This window comes from Canis aureus, chromosome 13 (assembly GCF_053574225.1).
Source record: "Canis aureus isolate CA01 chromosome 13, VMU_Caureus_v.1.0, whole genome shotgun sequence".
NCBI classification, from domain to species: domain Eukaryota; kingdom Metazoa; phylum Chordata; class Mammalia; order Carnivora; family Canidae; genus Canis; species Canis aureus.
The window spans coordinates 62,999,028-63,021,372 of record NC_135623.1 but is presented as its reverse complement, the minus strand read 5'-3'; the positions used below and the strand labels follow the sequence as shown (position 1 = coordinate 63,021,372).

The 22,345-nt window shown below is 33.5% G+C and overlaps 1 protein-coding gene across 15 annotated transcripts in view; it reads right to left on the bottom strand.

Moving 5' to 3' along the window:
* The window catches only part of RAPGEF2 (Rap guanine nucleotide exchange factor 2), a 242,171-nt gene that overhangs the window by 20,953 nt on the left and 198,873 nt on the right, over window positions 1-22,345 (bottom strand). For all 15 annotated transcript variants that reach the window (XM_077846523.1, XM_077846526.1, XM_077846528.1 and 12 more), the window contains 9 exons: window positions 21,288-21,465; window positions 14,780-14,916; window positions 14,023-14,181; window positions 8,536-8,688; window positions 8,000-8,164; window positions 5,073-5,180; window positions 4,781-4,984; window positions 4,573-4,681; window positions 3,799-4,045 (listed from right to left, as the gene is read on the bottom strand). In XM_077846523.1, the coding sequence (XP_077702649.1) occupies window positions 3,799-4,045; window positions 4,573-4,681; window positions 4,781-4,984; window positions 5,073-5,180; window positions 8,000-8,164; window positions 8,536-8,688; window positions 14,023-14,181; window positions 14,780-14,916; window positions 21,288-21,465 (1,460 nt within the window). The remainder of the gene's footprint in view (window positions 1-3,798; window positions 4,046-4,572; window positions 4,682-4,780; window positions 4,985-5,072; window positions 5,181-7,999; window positions 8,165-8,535; window positions 8,689-14,022; window positions 14,182-14,779; window positions 14,917-21,287; window positions 21,466-22,345) is intronic.

Sequence of the window (22,345 nt, the reverse complement as noted above, 5' to 3'; positions counted from 1 at the left end):
GAAATAGATTTAAGAAAAAGCACATTGACAAGAGTGCACTTAGTCTCAATTGATGATTTATGCATCAGAATGATAAATTATTTTATAATCTGATCTTTAAAAACTGAAAAAATGGAGTAAAATGAACAGAAGAAAACAAATCTAAACTATTTTAGTTTCATTCTCTAACGTTTCAGAGAAATAAAATGAAATCACTAAAGAATCAAATGTAAAGAAACCCTTACACAGACACTATTTCTTATTTATACAAAGCATAAAAACGCAGTGATGCATGGTGATATTTCTGAGCTTCTTTGACCCACTTTTAATTCTCTAGTCAAAATTTCTAGTTTATACATTTAAAGTTCCCAGAGAAATACTACTTATCATTATTGCTACAAACTTAGTTCCATTTGTAAAAAGTCTGTTACTGTGGACAATTCTTAAAATATGATTTAATAACATATAAAAATTATTTCTAGAATTTAAAGGTCAACTGTTTCCGAAACAAAATATTAAAATTGAAATAATAAGCTGGGACACACTCAAAATAACTAGGTCATAAGCAAATGCTTATAGTTCTAACTAATTTCTAGAAATACCTTAAAATGAGAAGGAAGACCGTACTAAGGTTGGGTGTCCAAAGTGTCATAAATAAAATTAACATATTTAGCATCAGCTAGGTTTTCAGACATCAGCGCTTAATCATAGTACCCACTATGGCCATGAAAATAAAAAAATCTAGCTGCATTCTTTATTTTGAGGGGGGAGAGTGGAAATTCTAAAGTTAAATAAGGACAAGATTTTTCTTTTAAAGTCAACACAGAATATTAAAGAGTTTAGTGTAAATTCCTCCAAATTCACAGGTTAGTTTTGACAAAATTCAATTTCAACTTAAGCACATATAGGCATGCATATAATGGTAAGAGATATTAATGTTCCATGAAACATTAAAACTTTCAAATTATCAGTAAAATTTCATTTTTCAACCATATAAATCACCTTTACCCAAAATCTCAGATGTCATCCATGACATGAAACAACTACTATGAGCTCAGGCCAAAGATATAGCCAAATGGACCACTGCTACCACAAATGGCTAAAAATGCTAGAGCTATCTTTTTTTTTTTTTTTTAAGATTTTATTTATTTATTCATAGACACAGAGAGAGAGACACACACACACAAGGAGAAGGAGAAGCAGGCTCCATGCAGGGAGCCCGACGTGGGACTCGATCCCAGGACCAGGATCACACCCCAGGCTGCAGGCGGCGCCAAACCGCTGTGCCACCGGGGCTGCCCTTTTTTTTTTTTTTTTTTTTTTAAAGATTTTATTTATTTATTCATAGACACAGAGAAAGACACACACACACACAGGGAGAGGGAGATAGAGCTATCTTCTTAAAAAGTGTTCCTCAGCAACATTTTAACACCTAAAATAAAGCTCTAATTCTTGCCTATATCTCTGTTACCCACAGACATGAGGCTACTCCCGATTGGAACTACTTTATATTCAAGACTTAATTCAGAAATGTCCCTCTCTGAGCACATCCCCTTATTGTTCAATCTCTCCAACTCTCATTATTACTAAAACTGCTTTTTGGCCTTTGTTGATTCTATAGCTCATTGACTTATTCTCTTTTCTCAGGATTCATCAGTCTCTCTCTACTTACCTTACAACCAGATCTGAATCCTATAATCATCCTCTTAACTCCCCCTTCCACCCCCTTACCCCCGTTCACATTTCTCCACCATACCTATCCCTCCCAACTTGCCATCAACCAGCATCTTAGCTTCTATAATACTGATGGTGATGCAGAGGAGGGGACGTGGGAGGGAATCAGTATATCTAGAAGATTTGTCTAATTGACTAGTTTCATGGCTTTGTTAAAATAAAAATCTTTGTGAACACATGCTGATTTCTAGGAGAGCAAAGTTTAAGTAGTAATTAGTACATCATACCATATAATAGATCCTACAGTTTACTAAGCCTTCTTTTAAATATATTTTTTCATTTCAATTTTTACATATATGAATTATTTCAAATAATTTTCACAAAAAAATACTTAAAGGAGGCATACATGTTCTTAAATACAAATTAAATGTTTCCTCAGAGTCTTAAAATCAATACATCTTATTATCTTTTCTTCTTTTCCCTTCTCTAACTTTTGAATATCTTTTTAAATACACATAGAATAAAATTATACATAGTATTCTCATATTGTGTTCCTTGCCAACATCCTGTACTGTGGATGGCTTATATCCCAGTTCTTACGTGTCACATTTCTATTAATACTTTCCAGGGTCATGCTGACTTTTATTTGACTTTTTTTTTAAGGTTCATATTTAACTCATGGTCAAATGAGACTGTAGATTTTTTGTTATCGTGCTGCTAATCTACATTTAAGTAATTTATTTTTTTCTTGCCCATTTAAAGTAAATTTTTAACTCTAGAACGATCACTTTAAAAATAAATTTCTATTTTCTGTAATGCTAATAGGCCTAATCCATTGCTTATTAGAAATTTACTCAATATAAAAATACTCTCAAGTCAATAAATAAAACCATCATACTCATTGCTTATCCTTACGACTCTGTTATAGAAGCCTTTTTAGCTGATACAAACCCACTAATCCACTAATCCTTATAGTTCACTGGGGACAACATGGGTTTGACACTCCCAACAATATTATATTTTGGGCCATGTCTATCTAATCTATGGATAAAAATTATCAAATTATCAAAGAAAAATAACCTAAATGTTTTGAACTTCTCTCATATCACTGTAATTCCAGGAATATAAAATAAATGCATTTGGTGTATCCATGTTATTTATTTATAATTTATTTGAGAGAGAGCAAGTGTACTACTGGGTGCACCAAACCCAGGACCGAGGCCACGACCTGAGCCAAAATCAAGAGTCAGACACTTAACCAACTGAACCACCCAGGGATCCAACAACCATGTTATTTAACATTAAAAAAAAAAAAAAAAAAAAAAAAAAAAAAAGCTAACAAACAAGACTTAAAAAGTGTGAGACCTACAACTTTGTCTAGTCTGAGCTCCTGGCATAAATGAACAGCCACGAACAGATTCAAGAATACACCTGACATTCTGACTGTAGAGCTCACTGAGAGAAGGAAAGGAGTTCTGTGCTTGGTTGCTGATATCTTCACAACAATTAAATAACTGAAAACAGAGAAAGAGAAAAAGAAAATGGCAAGGATGAACAGTAGCAACCAGAAAAAGCAATGATTTGGTGGTCAAAGAGCAGATACTGATGTTTGAGAAGATATTCCAGAAAGAAATATTTTCACAAAAAAATAAAGGAGGCATACATGTTCTTAATACAAATTAAATGTTTCCTCAGAGTTTTCACAAGAAGAAAAGATAATAAGATGAATTGATTTTAAAACTCTGAGGAAGCATTTTCACACATTTCACAAAAGAAAAGATAATTTTCACAAAGAAAAACTAGCAAAAACCACTCTAAACCATGGGTGAAACAGGAGCAAACACATATTCTTATTTTCTTTAGTTCAAATGATTAAAAAAAAAAAAAAAAAAAACAAGAAACAAAAAAGTTTCAATGAGGAAGTGCTAAACTATCTCTAATGAAGCTTGGGTTGGGCAAGTAAGTAGCAAATACACAAGATTAAAATCAACTTGGTTATTTAACATTGTCTCTAAGATAGTTCAGAATGTCCTAAGCTTCTAGAAAAGCTTAGAACATTTTTTAAGTGTAAACATTTTATCACTACCTTTGCATATCATTTTAACACAATAAAATAATGTACAGAAAATTTACACAGACACTTACTTATATGGTTTCTGTGGCAAGATACTGATCCGAGTCTTGTCGAGTATCTTTTTTAGCTTGTTCCTTCCTCCAACAGTATTGGCTTTACTTTTTTTATTTACTTTTTCAAGTCCTATCACCTGTTCTACATCTACAGCAAGATCTGGAATGGAGTAGCGACTGGCCTTTTTGATGTCTCCAATTTTAGGGAGGTGAGGGGCACCATTTCTTTTCTCTTCTGACAATCTTGTTAGAAGTTCTTTAAATACTAAAATGGAAAGAAACACACATGCACACAAAAACCATTATAAGATATCTAAGCAATGCAAAGGAAATTGTTGGACTTGGAAACAGATGAGAAGTAGACACTTCAGCTATCAAAACTGATATCCTACAAAAAAACACTACTCCAATGAATGAGTGACACCAAGAATCTGCTTTGTTTTGTTGCTTTGTCACTTCCATTCAGAATAAGTTAAAATACAGTAGTATTTACAGGCATTTAACATAATAGATGTTTAAAACATTTATCTATAGATAAATCTATAGGTATTTATATATACTAGATGCTTAAACATTTATCAATAAAAATTTTTATGGTCAAGTTAGTAGATTTTGATTTAGAACTAATTATATACTTACATAATTAGTATCTCTATATAAGCATTTACTATAAATATTTTGATTCTTACATTTGAAATATTACTTACAAAAATGACTTTTTTCATGATTAAGACCTAAATGTGGAAAAAAAAGATCAAAAGGATAAAAATGAAAGTATGTAAAACTACTCACCGAATAAGTTGGTTTTCACAGTGATCGATAAGTGTGTGTTATTCCTAAGAATTTCCATGGCTTTTGACAGCTGAATATTTTCAAAGTTTTGACCATTTACTTCTAATATCTAAAAATAAAATTATGAAATTTACTTTAGTATTCCAATTGATTGAAGGAAAAAAGACACCAATATTCACCCTTAAGTTTAGATTTAGAAATATCATACCTGGTCCCCTCGTTTCAAGCCTGCTTCAGTTGCTTTGCTACCTGAATCTACACTGTCAACAAAGATTCCAAATCCCTTCTCTGAGCCACCAAGTAAGATAAAAGGCAAAGGAGCTTCTCGAGATGGTTTTGTTAACGTCATCAATCTTCTTTTTGCTTTAGCTGCACATGCAATATTTAACAGCCTTAGATGTCCACCCATTTTCTATAAAAGTTCAGAAAGAATGGTTTCAAAAATAGGCTGAATTAAATGAACTTAAAATTGATGACTTTTTAAAAATCACAAATATTACCTCTCTTTCCAGGTTATTTTCAAATTCTTCTAGAAATCGAGTCATTGCAGGATCTCCTTCAAAGTCATTGAAGTGATTATTCACCCACAATAATACTACCCGTGTAACCTGAAAAATCAATTGTTTTATTTTTTTCAGTGCTAAAAGTTTGTGAATAGAGTCATTTCAAAAAAGATACTTAACAATTTATTTAATAACAATGGACAATAAACAACAAACTCCTCATGGCAAGGATTGCATTCATAAGAAAATGACCTTCTGAAGATATATATATACACATACACACACACACACACACACACACACATATATAATGAATATATATATAATGAATAGAGACTTTTTGTTGTTTTGCCAAGAAGGGTTTTGAATCTGTGAAGGAGGTACGTATGTTTATTACTCTCAAAACATATTTGAAACTGGTCACAATAAAAACAAAGCTATAATAAAACCAAAATAAATTAAAAGAAGACAGAAACTAAAAAATAACAGCTGAGGGCAAAATAGACAAAAGGAATGAATAGTATCAGGCCTAGAAAGATTTACAAGGGAGTAAGTTGTAAAAGGAAGGAGCTAGCTGCGAGTTATTAGGAATTACATTTTACTTGCTAACATTAAGATTTAGGGGGCTTTTAACATCTACAATTTTTCAGGAAAAATCAGTAGCCTTCTTACGCTGCACGCTTTCTTTACACAGAGCCCTATACCTCCTTTATCTAGACACACAGTCATAGAATATTTGTGCTGTACCCAGCAGGAAGTGTGTGACATTCATTAGATTCTAAGTTCCACGTGGACAGCTTTACCTGTTATGTTCTACGGACATCCTTAAAACTTATTACAATGCCTGGCATTGAGTGAATTCTCAACAAAATTTTACTAGCTGGGGATGTCCCGTCTGGGTGGCTCAGTTGGTTAAGCACCTGATTCTTGATTCTGGCTCAGGTTATAATCTCAGGGTCATGAGATCAAGCCCTGCATGGGGCTCAGTGCTGAGCATGGAACCTGCTTAAGATCCTCTCGCCCCCCACTCTTCTTCCTACTCATGCACTCTCATTAAAAAATATACACATATATTTATATTTATATTTTTTTTATATATTAAATATTTTTTTACTAAACGAAGTGAGTATAACTGTGACTTTAAATATAAGAGTACTTGTTTTATTTATGCGTTTAGTTTTCTAAATTCTAAATAACAACATAAAAGAATTTCCCATAGAATTGTTTTTGAGCTTTTTAAACCTCTAATCAAACCATCTAACTTTTTTTAAGATTTTATTTATTTATTCATGAGAGACACAGAGAGAGAGGCAGAAACTCAGGCAGAGGGAGAAGCAGGGTCCCTCCAGGGAGCCTGATGTGGGACTCGATCCCAGGACTCCAGGATCACACCCTCGGCCAAGGCAGGCACTTCACTGCTAAGCCACCCAGGTGTCCCAAACCATCTAACTTTTTAATTAAAGTGAGAAAATTAAGCATGGTATTCTTCTAGCAGTAGAGAAACAAAGGTGATGGTATATTGTTAATTTTTTTTAAAAAAGATTTTATTTATTTGTGAGAGAGAGAGCATGAGTTAGGGGCCAGAGGGAGAGGGAGAAACAGACTGCCTGCTGAACAGGGAGCAATCCCAGAACCCTGGGATCATGACCTGAGTGGAAGGCACTTAACTAACTGAGCCACCCAGGTACTCATAAGTTAATTTTTTTTAAAGATGTTATTTTTAAGTAATCTCTACACACAACATGGGCTTGAACTTATAACCCCAAGATCATGAGCGGCATGATCTTCTGACTGGGCCAGCCAGGCACTTTGGTATATAATTAATTTTTAACTACAGTTAAAATACTCTTATAGTTAATATACACTAAAGAATCAAGTTTTGATATTCATATTAACTTCTGGTCATTGCCCATTTTTCAAACTTAGGAAACCCAGAAGATCGTCTCCCTTAAAACTATATCTAACACAAACCTTTTCATAAAATTATAATTTTGCAGCTGAGAAGCCAACGTAAAAGTCTTACTAGCCTATTACAGGTTAGAAAGCCAAGATTCATAAATCATAACGAATACTACCAACTACCACCACCAACAAACAACTTCTAAGATGTATTATGTGTTAAGATGTTTTAAGTGAATTGAGTCAGGCCGACAAAAAGAACTTTACTTCTATTATTCATGTTCACAATAACCCTTGAAGGTTGTTGATTATTCATTTTACAAGTAAATAAGTGATGGTCAGGAGGGTCAGATGGCACATAGAGTACATGGCATAGTTAATACTCAAACTAAGTTTTGACAACTGGAGAGCTTGGCTGAGCTCTTCTAGGCTAATACTGTCAGAATATGAAATGAAAAACATCGCTGTCCAAATGATTTTTCTAAGGCTACAGAGCTAGTCAGTGGCAGGACCAACAGGAGAACTTGGGGGCATTCCACTGTCGGTCTCCTGTTCTGGATCTTCCTATCTGTCTTCCCAACTCTGTCTCATGTAAATCAGACTGTCACATGGGAAGGAGAAATGAGTACAGGCTATGATTAACTCTCACACCTCACAAGAGTATATAGTTTATCATCCAATCTGGATTTGATGGAGCTCTCAAGAGCTGCTAAAGGAGTCTGTTTAGAATTATATTACTGGGGGGCCTACCAACCAGCAATGCTTACAATAAAATGCTGCTCTGGTGCCAATTTAAAAACTGTTAACTTTCATCTAAGATACATTGACCATTTGCCCAAGTAGAGAATGCAGATTTCAGTGGAACTCAGGAGTTTGGAGATTTTGTCATTTTTGGAGTAAAAAGTACATTCTCTTATTTCATTAAAAAAATTTGAACATAACTGGTGTGACAACTATTAAAATATCTTTAAGTTTGTATCTAAATATTTCACATTTAAAAGCCAAACTAGAATATATTCTCCAACCTTATCCCTGAGGCTCGGGTCATTAAACCACTCCAATAACTTTTTGCCCACTTCCATTGGGCTAGAAAGAAAAGTCCTATAGGTCAACAGGAAGTCCTCTATGAATGTTGGATCCACCACCGAATGCTCTTCCACCAAATGCATTGTTAATCTTTCTGAGGTGCCCTGTAACAAATAAAAGGTTTAATCACTCTCCTGCAGGAATGTCATCTACATGGTACTTTATTTATTTATTTATTTGTTTGTTTGTTTGTTTGTTTATTTATTACATGGTACTTTAATTCCAAATTTTCAACATAAGATGAACTGGATAGTTAATATATATTAACTCTAATATAATATTATAGTTTGTATAATATTTTGCAATATAATAATTTGTAAAACTCTGTTCCTCAGGAAGGATAAAGATTTTTTTAGCAACTGATAACTTTTAAGAGAAATTATACATAAAAATGTGGTGGGTGGAATCTTAAGTTGTCCTAACGGATACTACCAAAACAATCCTTTCCTACAAGATGGAGGCTTGTCTGTCTTACCTTGATGACAATATGTCCCTTTCTTGTTCCAGTTCTATCAAGTTCTCGGTGTTCTTTTACCATAACAATTTCTCCTTCTTCCTCAACTTTTTGCATGTTCTTTTCTACTTGGTTGAGAATACGGCAGTAATCTTGCTGGGCTATACAGACAAACTGAAATAAAATGTGAGTCACATGTTAATGATGAAGTGCTTGCAAGAGACCTAGCAGTACTAATAGTTCAGTGTTTTAATTATTTAAGGCTGACATTTTTCCATGTCTTTCCCACATTCTCTAAATGAATGCAGTAATGAACCTTAATCAGACTTCTCTACTTTTTAATGTACTTCTTCTTTGGTCAAGTCAAGCTTCATTTTTAGCATATTTATATGTAGTTTATATTAAAAATCCTAACAACTTTAAAAATCAGAAGATAAAATCAGAAGAGTCCTTTTTCATGTCTCTGACAAAATCTTAGGAGGATAAATTTTAAAACATAACTTTCCTTTAGTGGGTTTTTCAAGTTAGAAAGGACTTTTAAAGCAATAATTTAAAAATAAAGGTGGTATTAATAAAAGATCAAAATTCAAAGATACTCATTGAATAGATATTATAAATTTGCTAATTATTGATAAGAAATCAGAAAGTTTATTTTAAAAAGGCCCACAAAACAAGCCACCTCTTTGTTAAATCAAGTCATTATTCCTTGTAACTAGTATTAGGATAATCCTTGCTCTTAAACATAGTTAAAAATAATATGCACATCAAGCTATTAGTCCTCCGTGATCCCAAATAAAAAAATCAGGGCTTATGGCAAACCACTAAATTACCTTTCCTAGTAATTTTAAAAAGAAAGTGAAGAATGAATAATACAAATCACTTATTGCACAAAATAATTAGAATCCAGTTAGGAGGAGATAAAGAGTTAGATTCTAAAGTAAGAAACAATCATTGTCCTCTCTGAATTTTGAAGAATTCATTTTCATTTTGGGAATGGAAAAAGCATGGACATTTCTTTTTTGCCTTTAATGTGAAAAGATAAAAAGGGGATGGCTAAATTACAACATATAGAAGATAAAATATGATGCAGCCATCCAAAATCATATTTTCATATTTACAATTTTGAATTAATGATTAGCACATTAATTTTTTTAAAGATGCAAAACCAAATGTTGTAGTAATAACTATAATGAAGATGACTGTCATCATTTTGTGGTAGCTTTATAGGAACTTTCTCAATTTATCCTCCCAAGCATCCCATAAAGAAGGTACTATTATTATCCCCATGTAGAGATGAAGAAACAGCTGTAGCAACAGCCTGCTGACTTGCCCAGTGTCTCATAATTACACACTTGCTAATTAAAAAAAAAAAACTACACATGCATGTCAAAATCTTAGTATGAAATATAACAATGTTAAAATGATTATTTCTGAACAGTGCAAATTATAAGTGACTTTCATTTGATTTAAAATACTTTTCTATACTTTCCATACTTTCTGTACGAACAGTAAAGTTTTTAAAAAAAGAAATAGTAGTGCTTCATACCTGAGAAACAGCATTACAATGTTAAGTTTCTTCCAGAGCTGATTGATATAATCTCATTAATTTTTCAATTAAGAATTTGGAATCAAAAAAGTAAAATTCAAAAGACATACTTTCCTTGTAATCACATATAATTTAATTTTTTAAGAAATCTTAAAAACAAAACGCATTTCTGTAACACTGACCACAGGCATATGTATGTTTTGAAATATGTGGTCCTTAGTCCCTTGTCTCAAAAATAGTTTATTTTCTTTCTTTCAACAGGACACAAAAATTGCTCTCTATGCCTCCAAATAATTTTAGGTGATCATTCTTATACTCAGTTTTAGAGAAAACAATTATATATTGTATTTTCTCATTTATCTCCTAAGAAAGAAATAAATCCATGAGTTAAAAAAAGTAAAACAGAAAATGCTTTTGGAAGAGAAACATACCAAAATTACTCTTGACTAAGGATTTAAGGAAATTAGAATAAGTTTGATTTGAAATGCTTTAATGCCTAGAGAGACATTTTTGGCACTTCTGTACCAAACTGAAAAGTACCATCAAAAATAAAATAAAATAAAGTAAATAAAAAAAAAAAAAGATAAAATCCAACTGAAGTTCTAATATGGTCATACATACCAAACAGAAAGAAATTTTAGATGAAAACATTTATCTTTATTTTTATTAGATTTATTTTTGCTTTAAGACGTTTGTAGATCTAATAAGACATTCATGTGTAAAACATAATTTTAATTGATATGTTGAAGCCAGATGAAAAATTGTGAATTATGTATAATAATTGTTTTTGATAAGTTATACTTTTAGATAGCTGTTAATACATGAAAGTGATGTATAACCTTGGCGTTCTGATATAAAATAAAAATCCAAATAAGTTTTGGTTATAAAAGGCAAAAGGTAGTTCATATTGCAGGATTGGTTTTGGGGCACATGACATCACAACTGGTATGGAGAAGAAAAATTATAGACAATAAAGGGATAAAGTAAAATTAAACTTCAACCATAATACAATATTGTCAACTTTCAATTTATCCACTTAACTTCCTCCAAAACTTACTTAAATTCAAAGTGTCATTAGTTCCCATGGTCTCTGAAAAAGGTGAGCCTAACAGGTTTGCCTTAAGAAGTTATTTAAACTGGGGCACACTTTGTGGTCTGTAAGGGAAGTTCATACCTAATTGTTCACACGGGTATCCAAGTGTTGATTCCCCACTGAAGGGTGTAGGGCAGGGCTAAGCAATGCCTGATGTGTCACTGGCAGGCCTAAGACACAGGCAGTGGAGAAGGAAAAAGGGAGAAGGAAAAGACAGTAGGAGAGTAGAAGAGAAGGAAAAGAAAAGAGGGATAGGAAGTGAGGAGAAGAAAAGAAAGGAGCACATATGGGAAACAGAAAACCATTACTAATCGCTGGTACCACAGTGTCTACATGTAGCCCTGCCTTTGTCCTTCAAACAGAACAGTGGAACGAGAATAGACCATGAAAGGAAAAGAACTGAGAGAGGAGCATACGAAGGAGGGATCCAGAGGAAAACATAACTCTGAACATACTGTGGGATCCAAATAAGTAGAAATAAATGTTAAATTTAATCCACTCACTGTAAGCCACTTAGGCTTAATATGAGCACAATTAAGTTATGTCACATACCCAATATTTATTTTGGAACCCACTGGAATGTAAGAAAATTAAGGCCAATCCTAAATGAAGTTGCCGCTTCTTGGCAAAGAGAACACCATTTTTGTTCATTTCATTCAATAACTGTTCGTGTGCTCAGGAGAATGATACAAACTTATGGAGGCATCTTATGGCTGAATGAAAAGATGAGTCTCATTGTTTCCTTTACTTCCTCTAAGAAGAGGATGATCTGACATTTGTACTTTTTTTTACATTTGTACCTTCTGACAGATATATGACATTTTAACAGAAATACACTAAACTACTAGACCAAAACAAGCATTTAGGTGAATTGGTGTCACTGCATTCTCCATGCTTGTTTTACTGCTGAGGGAAAGAGTGTCAGGCCTGAGCAGATTAGTCAGTAGAGGTACAAGAGTGATTCTTGAAACCACCAATTTAACATGTTCCTTTTACAGTGGCTTAGAGTGGAGTGGAGAGAAAGAAAGAGACTTTCTCTGGCAGATACCTCACCCTTGACCTTCTTTGTATACCTGGCAACCTCCTATCAGGAACTATAGGAGTCTAGGTATCTTAATCAGAATTTTCTTCTGGGTCTATCTTGCTATCACTGGGTTTCCCACTAATTCCTTCATGCAGTAAAGAGATTAGACTTTCTTCCCTGACATCTACTTCCTCTTCCTTTCCCAGAACTCCCAAATATATAATGATAACTTGGTATATTTGATATTACTCTGTAATATATTCAGTCATATAACGTGTTTGTCAATTATTCTGAAACATTTCTAGGCCTCTAATATCATTTCAGTTCCATGATTACAAATTTTTAATAAAAGGGGCTGACCAAGTAAGACATATTAATGTAATCAATTAATCTTCAGAAATAAAGTTACTTTTTAACTTGTCTTTTAAGGGCAGAGACTGACTAAAATGCTCTAATAGTGCCAACATGTACCAGGGAGGAAGTGATAAGGGGTAACAGAATGGGGAAACCTTCAACAAATTTCTAGTTTGTTTTGGACTAAGTATGGCTTTATTATTTTGGGGAATACAGTTCCAGAACTGAAAAATCCATATGATCTCTTTTACAAACACATTTCCAGGCCAAATTAAGACTTTAAGAAATAATGGAGAGTTGACATATTTAGAATGTTCTTCTCGTATTAATATTCAAAACAATGAATTCAGAGCCCTTTATTTTTTCTCTACAGTGCTTACTGAAGGAATTATTTGGTAACACCATTTCAATTTTCTATGTTAGATAATTTTATTTATAGCCATGGTCATTTTCTCTTTTGGTAAATAAAATGCTCAAAATGAAAATTTAAATGAGTACTATTTTACATTTATCAGGCCCTAAAACTTTAATGATGTTCTCTTAGAATAAAGTATATTCAGATATATTTCCAGCTACAGACTAAAACAATGAGCACTTAGCATTAATTAGTTTAAGTCAAATCTCTGGGTTTATTTATGTTAAAATATTTTATATTTCAAACACCTTATTTTTTTTTTCAGAAGATAAGACATACATTTTAAAAACTTGGTAACACAAGCATCCTAAATTTAGTTCTCACTAAAGCAGAGGTTAAAAAAAATAAATAAATAAATAAATAAAGCAGAGGTTACCAGTTATATATTAAACTTCACACTTGTTCTCCCTATTTTCTCTAGTCTTATTAAATGTCTTCAAATAATGAATATTAATATAATATCAACACTAACATTTTTCTTTTGTGATCAAGTATTTTCTTTTAATTAGCAATTACTTTTTTACTAGCAAGTCCTTCCACTAGTTCATACTATGATTAATTTTCATGACTTCGAAATCAACTCCTTGTATATACTTAAACAAAAACACAGCATAACTATATCACATTATCTTTTTAATCTACTTATAATTTCTTTCCATAATGGGTGATTACTTCTATATTTTTAAGATCAAAATATTATTAATGGAAATTTTAAAATACTATATTTATAGAACACTTTTAAAGAACATATTTATAAAACACCTAGTTATGTGGAGTCCAAACAACTTTTTTTTTAAAGTAAGCTCTACGCCCAGTGTGAGGTTTGAACTCATGATCTTGAGATTAAGAGTCACATGCTCTACTGACTGAGCCAGCCAGATGCCCTGAGTCCAAATGACTTTAAGGAAGATTTATTTTTAATTTTCTGGGGTATGATAACGTTAGAAGTAATAGTTCTACTTTAAAATCTTATTTATAACTCTAAAAGATGACCTATTTATATAGGCAGAAAAATCTTACCCCAACTGCATATATGTGTTAAGCATAAAATAAACATTTTTAATGATATTTTATACCTGGCAGTCATCCACTTTTGTTCTCATTACTCCTTTCATGTATTCTTTGTCCATGGTAGGAGAGACACCAAAACTATTTCCCATACATAATATTTCTGCTTTTCCATCTGGATAAGTTACTTCCACAGAACCATTCAGAATCACTGACCAGGAATCCAGCTAATTCAAAAAAATGAAGACAAAGCAGAAAATCATGGTCATGCAGCTGTAAATGCCTAGCATGGTCCCTAAAAATGATTTAGCAGATCTTTCACTTTAAAGATGGAACAACTCAAGCAAAATTAACTGTTTACTAAACTCAAACAAGTAATAAAGCAAAGTACAGCCAGTATCTGTGTTCTCCACACGCCTAGCAAAGGGTACATGCCCTTTTAATTTGACCTTGGATACTCTTCTCTAAAATGATACAAGGAAAAAGAATTCTGCTCTCTAAAACATATTCAAGCAATATAAAGTGATCACATTGCCTTAATTAAGATCATTTTGTTCTCACAAAAAGCATATTATGAATATTTAAAGTTACAAAATTCTGAAAAGTTAATACATCAAAGTATTTCTATCAATATCATATGAAATATTTAAAAAAATGGATTTTGGAATACTCTGACAAGGAGTATATCACAATTATTGAATTATTCAAATTAATTGTTCCTTACTTTTTTAAGAGGGAAAAATAAGAATTGTTTTTTTTTTGTTCATATGCGGTTACTGAGACCCTCAATCAGAAACTTTTTAGGTGGTGGAAATGTTCACTGACCTCTTCACCATCATTTAACACTATGGTCCCAGCTCTTTCCACCACTGCAAACACCATCACGGCACAGAGTTCTCGTCTCACTGACATTGTCATATTGGCAAAAGCAGGCAACTGGTGCATAAATTCTAAGAGTTGTTCTGAAAGGCAAAAGATATTGTAAACATTACAAACTTTTTAAAAGCAAGCATTCAAAAAGAATGCTCTATGGCTCTTTTGAAATGCCCTACAAATTTGCCCACTGGAAAATATAATTACTTCAAGTATTGTTAGTACAAAGTTGAATTTCTTACAAGTCTACAAAGAATTGTCACTGTGGAAATGGTGACATTTACTTATTGATTTAGGAAATAGTATATACTGTATTTCAAATTCTAATGGGAATGAAGAAATTAATAACTTCAAATGGGAAATTTCTATTGAAAATGAGCTGTGACCTTATTAAGGCTAATTAAAGGATAAAATGATAAGCTGAAATGAAGTAGAGCTCTGAGAATTCTCCAAAAAGTCAGTAGGTCTATTCTAGTGCCTTTTGGGCAAGCAGATATCCAAAGCAGCAGAAATAACCACTTTCAATCTAAAAATAGTCCAGGATTTAGAAACTGAAGGATATTTTCTATGAATGAAGACAAATCTACAAAAACTTAATCAAAAAATTTTTACATTATGTGAGAAATACAAATGAAAATTGATATATAATTTTTATCCCACAGAATGGCCAAAAAAGAGAAAAGTTTGATCACTTTTCCTGTTGGCAATGCTGTGGAGAAACAGCTTAAACTTTGATACATTTCTAGCTGTTGACAAGATGGATGACTTCATAGTCTTTTCTAGTCCTGTGGTCTCTATTTTTAATTTTCTCTATTATTAGGTAGCTTTACTAATTACTTACTAAGTTCTATCCTTACTCCTCACCATGGCTCTTTGAGGGACACGTCTTCTTTCTCCTTTCACAGGGAGGAAATAAGCTCAAATTTACATAATTAAGAGGTGGCAGTGGTAGGATTCAGAACTGCCTGCCTCCAAAGCTTCTGCTGGACATGATAGGTAGTGATAAAGAGCACAAGGTGTATATCGGACAACATCTGAATACTTATTAGTTATATTACTTTGGGAAAGCGGATTAATTTCCTTAAGCATGTTTCTGTCACTTGTGAAAGAACAATATACAATAAATGAAACAGAAGTAATAACATCCTTAGCACAGAGTAAATACTCAATAAAGAACTGCTATTCTTGTCATTATCATACATCATTCAAATTTTTGGCTAAGTAAAAATCCTAGTACATTTTTCTTGTCCTCACATAATGAAACTGTCCCTATGCAGTTCCGTCTGTTAGGACTTAGTGACACATTGTTTTTGGGTATACAGTAGTTTGTTAATTGCAAAAACAACACAGAATAGAAAGATACATTCTGTGAAAACATTACATTTCCAGAAGGTCAGACTGAGTGTTTTTCTCTGGTCCAGCTGGGTAATGTCTCTTCTGATTAGACCCTACGTCATCCCTCCTGTACAAGACTTTTCATAACACAGGGTGGCTTTAGAATCAGAGTAACAATGGTAGGTGGTTCCCAGGGATTTTGTCCAAGAAGACAGTGTTCTTCAACCTTAGACTGACGTGCCAGGAAATCAATTTACTGTTACAACCAGCATTTTATTTAGTTTTTATTTTTTTTGCAACCAGCATCAAAAAAAAAGAAGAAAGAGAATCAAAGCACATCACTTACAGAATAAGTTCTATTTAGTGAAACTTTTTTTCTGCAATTAGTAGGTACGTTTGTGTCATGACATAAAATATACGTATTCCTAGGGACAGCGATAAAGCAATTTTTAGTACCACTTCAGGAGGTGACCCATATTTATTATACATGGGAGGTAAGAATCATGGTTTTACAAACACACTGACCTTTTGATTTGAAACATAAAGGCAAATGTATAAACCTTGGTCCTCTGACTAGCACATTAATTTTAGTTCTGCAGTTACCAGCTCTTTTTTCTCTCCCCGGCCCCTCACCATAAGGTATTAGAATATTATCTACAAAATACACATTTTGCTTTCTTCCCCCTCCTCTAGTAATACTAAATTTCCTCAGATAGGCAAAGATTTGTGCCTTAAGAAAATATGCGACCAGAAGTTGTCAGAAATGCTTTAAATTTAACATGTTTAAGCAACAATAAGTCAAACTACAATCACATATGAGTGAAGAATATGAAGCATATGGATATGAAGTATAAAAATATATTCAACTAGGGGCACCTGGGTAGTTCAGTAGGTTAAGTGTCAGCCTTCAGCTCAGATGATGATCCCAGGGTTCTGGGATGGAGCCCCACATCAGCTTCCCTGCTCAGCGGATAGTCTGCTTCTCCCTCTGTCCCTTGCCCTGCTTATGTGCTCTCTCTCAAATAAGTAAATAAAATCATTAAAAATATATATATTCAACTAATACTTATATAATGATTTGAAGTATCTTATGCAGCTACTATTCTTGTTTTTGCAATATTTCTCCTCCATTAGTGGGTCATTAAATTGTGATATATGAGTAATGACTAACATTAAAAAATATGACAGGATAGAAAATATCTAGCATCACATATAATAAGGATAAATAATAAGAAAACAGAAAAGATCTAATTATAGTAATGTACATAATTCTCTAGGCTCAGTTGAAAAGCTAAAAATAATAAATGCTTAACTAGATGGTATCTAAGAGTTTTTAAGACCCTCAAAGATCCAATAACGGTATTTCTGGTTTTGTAGTAACTTTTATTTATTACACTGGAGAATTAGAGCAATTATTTTTTTTTTTTTAATTTTTATTTATTTATGATAGTCACAGAGAGAGAGAGGCAGAGACACAGGCAGAGGGAGAAGCAGGCTCCATGCACTGGGAGCCCGATGTGGGATTCGATCCCGGGTCTCCAGGATCGCGCCCTAGGCCGAAGGCAGGCGCCAAACCGCTGCGCCACCTAGGGATCCCGAATTAGAGCAATTAAAAAATTTCTACCACTAATCTTCAAAAAATAAATAAATAAATAATGAAGCATTTGGCTTTCAGGGCTCAACATAAACTCTGATAATACCACAGGGATCATATAGAGTTAAAGGAATTAGGGTAGCCAAGAGTTCAGAGCCTGGACTGATTAATAAGATAGATCCTAAGACATGGAAAGAAGCCATGGATTAGAGAAGCAGAACTACTTTCATGTATATTGCTTGAAAGAATCTAATAGAATAACACATTAATTTTTGTTTTTTTGTTAGGAAAGGAATATTTGTTTTTGAAAGAAGACATCTTTAAAAACTATTTTTTTTTTAGTCAATGTGACACACAGAAAAGCCAGATAATCAGCCTATATAATTAGCCTACAGATACCACAAGCTATGTCAATATAGAAGTTAACTTACCATATTTGCTTTGATTTACTTTTTTTTTTTTTTTAAGATTTTATTTATTCATTCATGAGCGACAGAAAGAGAGAGAGGCAGAGACACAGGCAGGGGAGAAGCAGGCTCCATGCAGGGAGCCCGACGTGGGACTTGATCCCAGGTCTCCAGGATCACGCCCTGGACTGAAGGCAGCGCTAAACTGCTGAGCCACCCGGGGTGCCCCCGGTTTACTTTTGTATAAGAAATGATTACCAGTAGAAATCTGTGGAATTTTTTGGTGGTATATTGAAGGGGAGAAAAAAAGAATTCTTTGGAAGAGATCTTGGAAGTAGGTCTCTACCTTAATGTGTCAAGTCATCAAAACAAAAAATTAAATTCACAACCATTCAGGGGTGCCTGGGTGGCTCAGTGATTCAGCATCTGCCTTTGGCTCTGGTTGTGATCCTGGGGTCCTGGGATCGAGTCCCACATCAGGCTCCCCATGGGGAGCCTGCTTCTCCCTCTGCCTAAGTCTCTGCCTCTCTCTGTGTCTCTCACAAATAAATAAATAAAATCTTAAAAAAATAAATTCACAACCATTCAATAATTGAGGACCTACAAAGTTATGAGTTAGCAAAAATGAACAAAGTCCCTTCCTTCAAAGTATTGAATCAGTGGTACACATACCCAAGAATCTTTGGGAATCCAAAGGCAAATTTTTTAATTCTCGCAGTTTTAAAAATAAGATCAAATATTAGCAATATCATTTGATTCAACTTAGATCCCTCTACCCATCCCACACCATTCCTTCCTTTTATTGTGGGGTTAGAGGAAGGTAGTTAGCAAAAGAGGCATCCAGAGAAAGCACCAATTCTACAGAAGTTTGTAGTTTATAAACTATATGAAAGGTGTCTGTGATAATTAAATACTGGAGGATGAATTAGATTTAACAAGAGTAACAGCAAAAGAACTAAAGAGTTCTCACATGTGGTTTTGTTTTGAGGAGTCAGAATATAAGATCTTATAAGATTGTTTGTAGAACAAACAATACTTACTAGGCCTTATCTTTAATAATAATGGTTTATTATTTTAAATAAAAGTATATTTGATAGAAGCAAGCATCAGGATCATTGCTGCTTGCAAGTGAATTGATATTCAAGTAAATATTATTCACTAGAGGTTATATCAACAAGCCCATTAAAAAAAAAAAAAGACAGACAGCTTTGTATTCTTTTGTAGGAATCAGCAAAGCTTTTGCTTTCCAGAAACTGTGGGGGAAAAAAGCTTCTTAGATATGAAGTAAAAATTTTAAATTGCCAGGAATGACATTTTTAATATCATTATTTTCTTCTATAACTATACTAAAATTAACATATTCAAAAAAGAAGATACGTTAACTTACAAAAGAATAATTTCCACATCAATCTGTTCATAAGCAATGTTCGATCTAATTTTAAAAAATAAAACCAATGAACAAGGATTCTGGAGTAAGGTGGCAAACTGAATACATTTCCAATTTCACTTGCTCTTTAAAACTACAATAAAAATATTTTTGAAAAGAAATCCTCAAGGATGAAGAGAATAGGACAGTGAAGTACAACTGTGGACACTAGAAACCAAATGCAGGTGGATGGGGTATCAGACACCAGAGAGTGAAACTCAGAGTTTTCAGCAGGTTCAGTAGAACCACTATAATTTATGCTGCAGAACCCTCAAGCCTTATGAACGAACTGCCAGCTCCTTTGCAATGGGAATGGAGGCAATAGAGAAGAAAACGGGCTGGAGTCAGGGATAGATATCTGGGAAGTCATTAAGTCCCTTCTTCCAGCAGAGTATTCAGAAAGAATTAACACAGAACACATTGTTTACTGAGGGCCACAGACACAGGTCGCTTCCCACTTTCACTTCCTTAGGTCCGAGCCCTTGAAAAAGCCATTACCAGCCATTTCTTCCTAAAACAGGCTCCTATTCAGTTCATTCCCCAACCTCCATCACTCCCTATCCTCACTTCATTCTTCAGACTGCAACAGAGCAAGGACCTTATCTGCTCTGCTCCCCACGGAGTTGCCAGGACCTAGGAACATGTTCAGTACATCGAGGGGGCTCAATCGCATTAACTGAATGAATGAATGATTACCAACAAGTGATATTCACCTGAAATACTTAGCAACTCCTACAAATTTATAAAATTATATTTTAAATATCTAATACTAGTTTGTTTTCCATCCTTAGTTTTCTAGCATATGTATATAGTATAAGTGGTAAAAGATTTTTAGTGTTTATATCCCTTAAAACACATGCAACTAGCCATTCATTACTATGCCCTCCTGTCCTATATCTAATCTCAATAGATCCAGTCCTTTGAATTTGTCTTTAATTATACATTGGGCCACAAAGACTTGGCAGAGTGGTAGGACAGATTATCTGGGTTCAGCCAAGGGTGGTTGCAGATTCCAGGCCCCTGAGGAGAGAAGACACTCAACAGAAGTTGCTCTGACTCCTAGTTATTCCAAGAAAGAAACCAGAGTGCAGAAGGCATACTCAAACACTAAGCCATTGTTATATAGTCAACTCTTGCTATGATAGGAAAGTGGGTAAAGGGAATTTCAAGGTTGGAATAAACAGATACAAAGCCACTTAGATTTCCAACTTTGGGTGCACCCAAAGTCTCAATCCCCCAAAGCTCATAGGCTAATGTGACATTTTATAATCTTCCTCCACTCAGTCCCATCTTCATATGGAACTAGAGTAGAAGCAAAGTCATTTACATGACAATTTTACCAGTTGTCATTGACTAGCATTTACAAACAGAAAACATGAGCTTAATAGGAATAGGGCTCACAAGAAAAATAATAGAAATAACACTGTTTGGAAGATTTTTTTTTTTTTTTGTCATAAAGAAAGCTAAGAAGGGGCTCATGTGGAAAGTTTTTATTAGGAAGTTTTATTATTTGTAGACTCCAGAACATAGTAACTGAATACAATTGATTTTTTTTCAACAAATGTTACTGTCTATGCTAGGGAAATTTACAAATTAATAACTATTTGAAGCCTACTATTCTTGGGCTCTGTTTTATGAGACCATTTTACCCTAAATTTCTTAAATTGCTCTTAGATTCATTTTCTCACCCAAACTTACCAATGTCATCATCCGTCCTGTCAATTGGATCCTTCTCTAGACAGTCTCTCACAATATCTCTACTCATCAGAGGATCTGATGCCCTCTCAATGTCTTCTTCATCATCATCGTCCTCAGAATCCACTGCTGTTTCTGGCAACCCACTCAGGTCCATATCACCAGCCTCACTTTCTGTGGCCTGAAAAGACACCAAAACAATTTTTTAAATTGTTTTAAGTAAGTCCTTTGTATTCAAAGGAAATAAGAGCAAGTCTAATTTGAAATATTAAAATTTTAGTTTATTAATTTGTCCATAACTAAACATATATTCAACATCAAGAAATAATGTACCAGGCACAATGTAAGAAGAATTATTTCAACAAAATAGGAGTGATTTTATCTACTATTAAATTTCTAGTTAGGATTAATGATTTTATCTCAATAATTCTGATTTCTTATCTGAGTTGTCATATCTACTTCAAACAACAGACTAAAGAAAAATTGTTTGTTTTTATTCCATTTTTCACAGAGAATGGCTTAAGCTAAGAGCTTAAGGGTGACAAATGATTTTAAGGAATCCCTTCCCTAAAAGAATAGGTGTGGACTGATTAATGCCAAGAAGACTGAAAACTTCTTTCCTATTAGATGGTCTGTATGGAAAAGTGAGTCATAAATCAAAGGTAACTTGTTAAGTATGTGAATAAAACATTAACATTTAGTTTGATTATCCCAATGTCCACTCTCCAACTATAAATCACCAAAAAAATATTAAAAGACCATAAGCCTACAGGGAACACATTCTTTCTTCATTCATCAACACAGGTGACTGCATCACTAATCAAATTTAAAGTATTTAAGATATAACCTGGTACCTGAATATTTTCTTAGTCACTAAAGTCCCAGATTTCAAAATGATCTCTTCTGTTGGGCTATCTCAAGGCTAGCATAGTTATCCTATTTAGGTCATTCTATGGCCTGTTGTGATTATCATCTCAATGATATGTATAAATGTTACCATATCGGCCTTACTTGACCTTATAAACTCAGAATTCACTGTTTAAGCATAAGAATGATTTCAA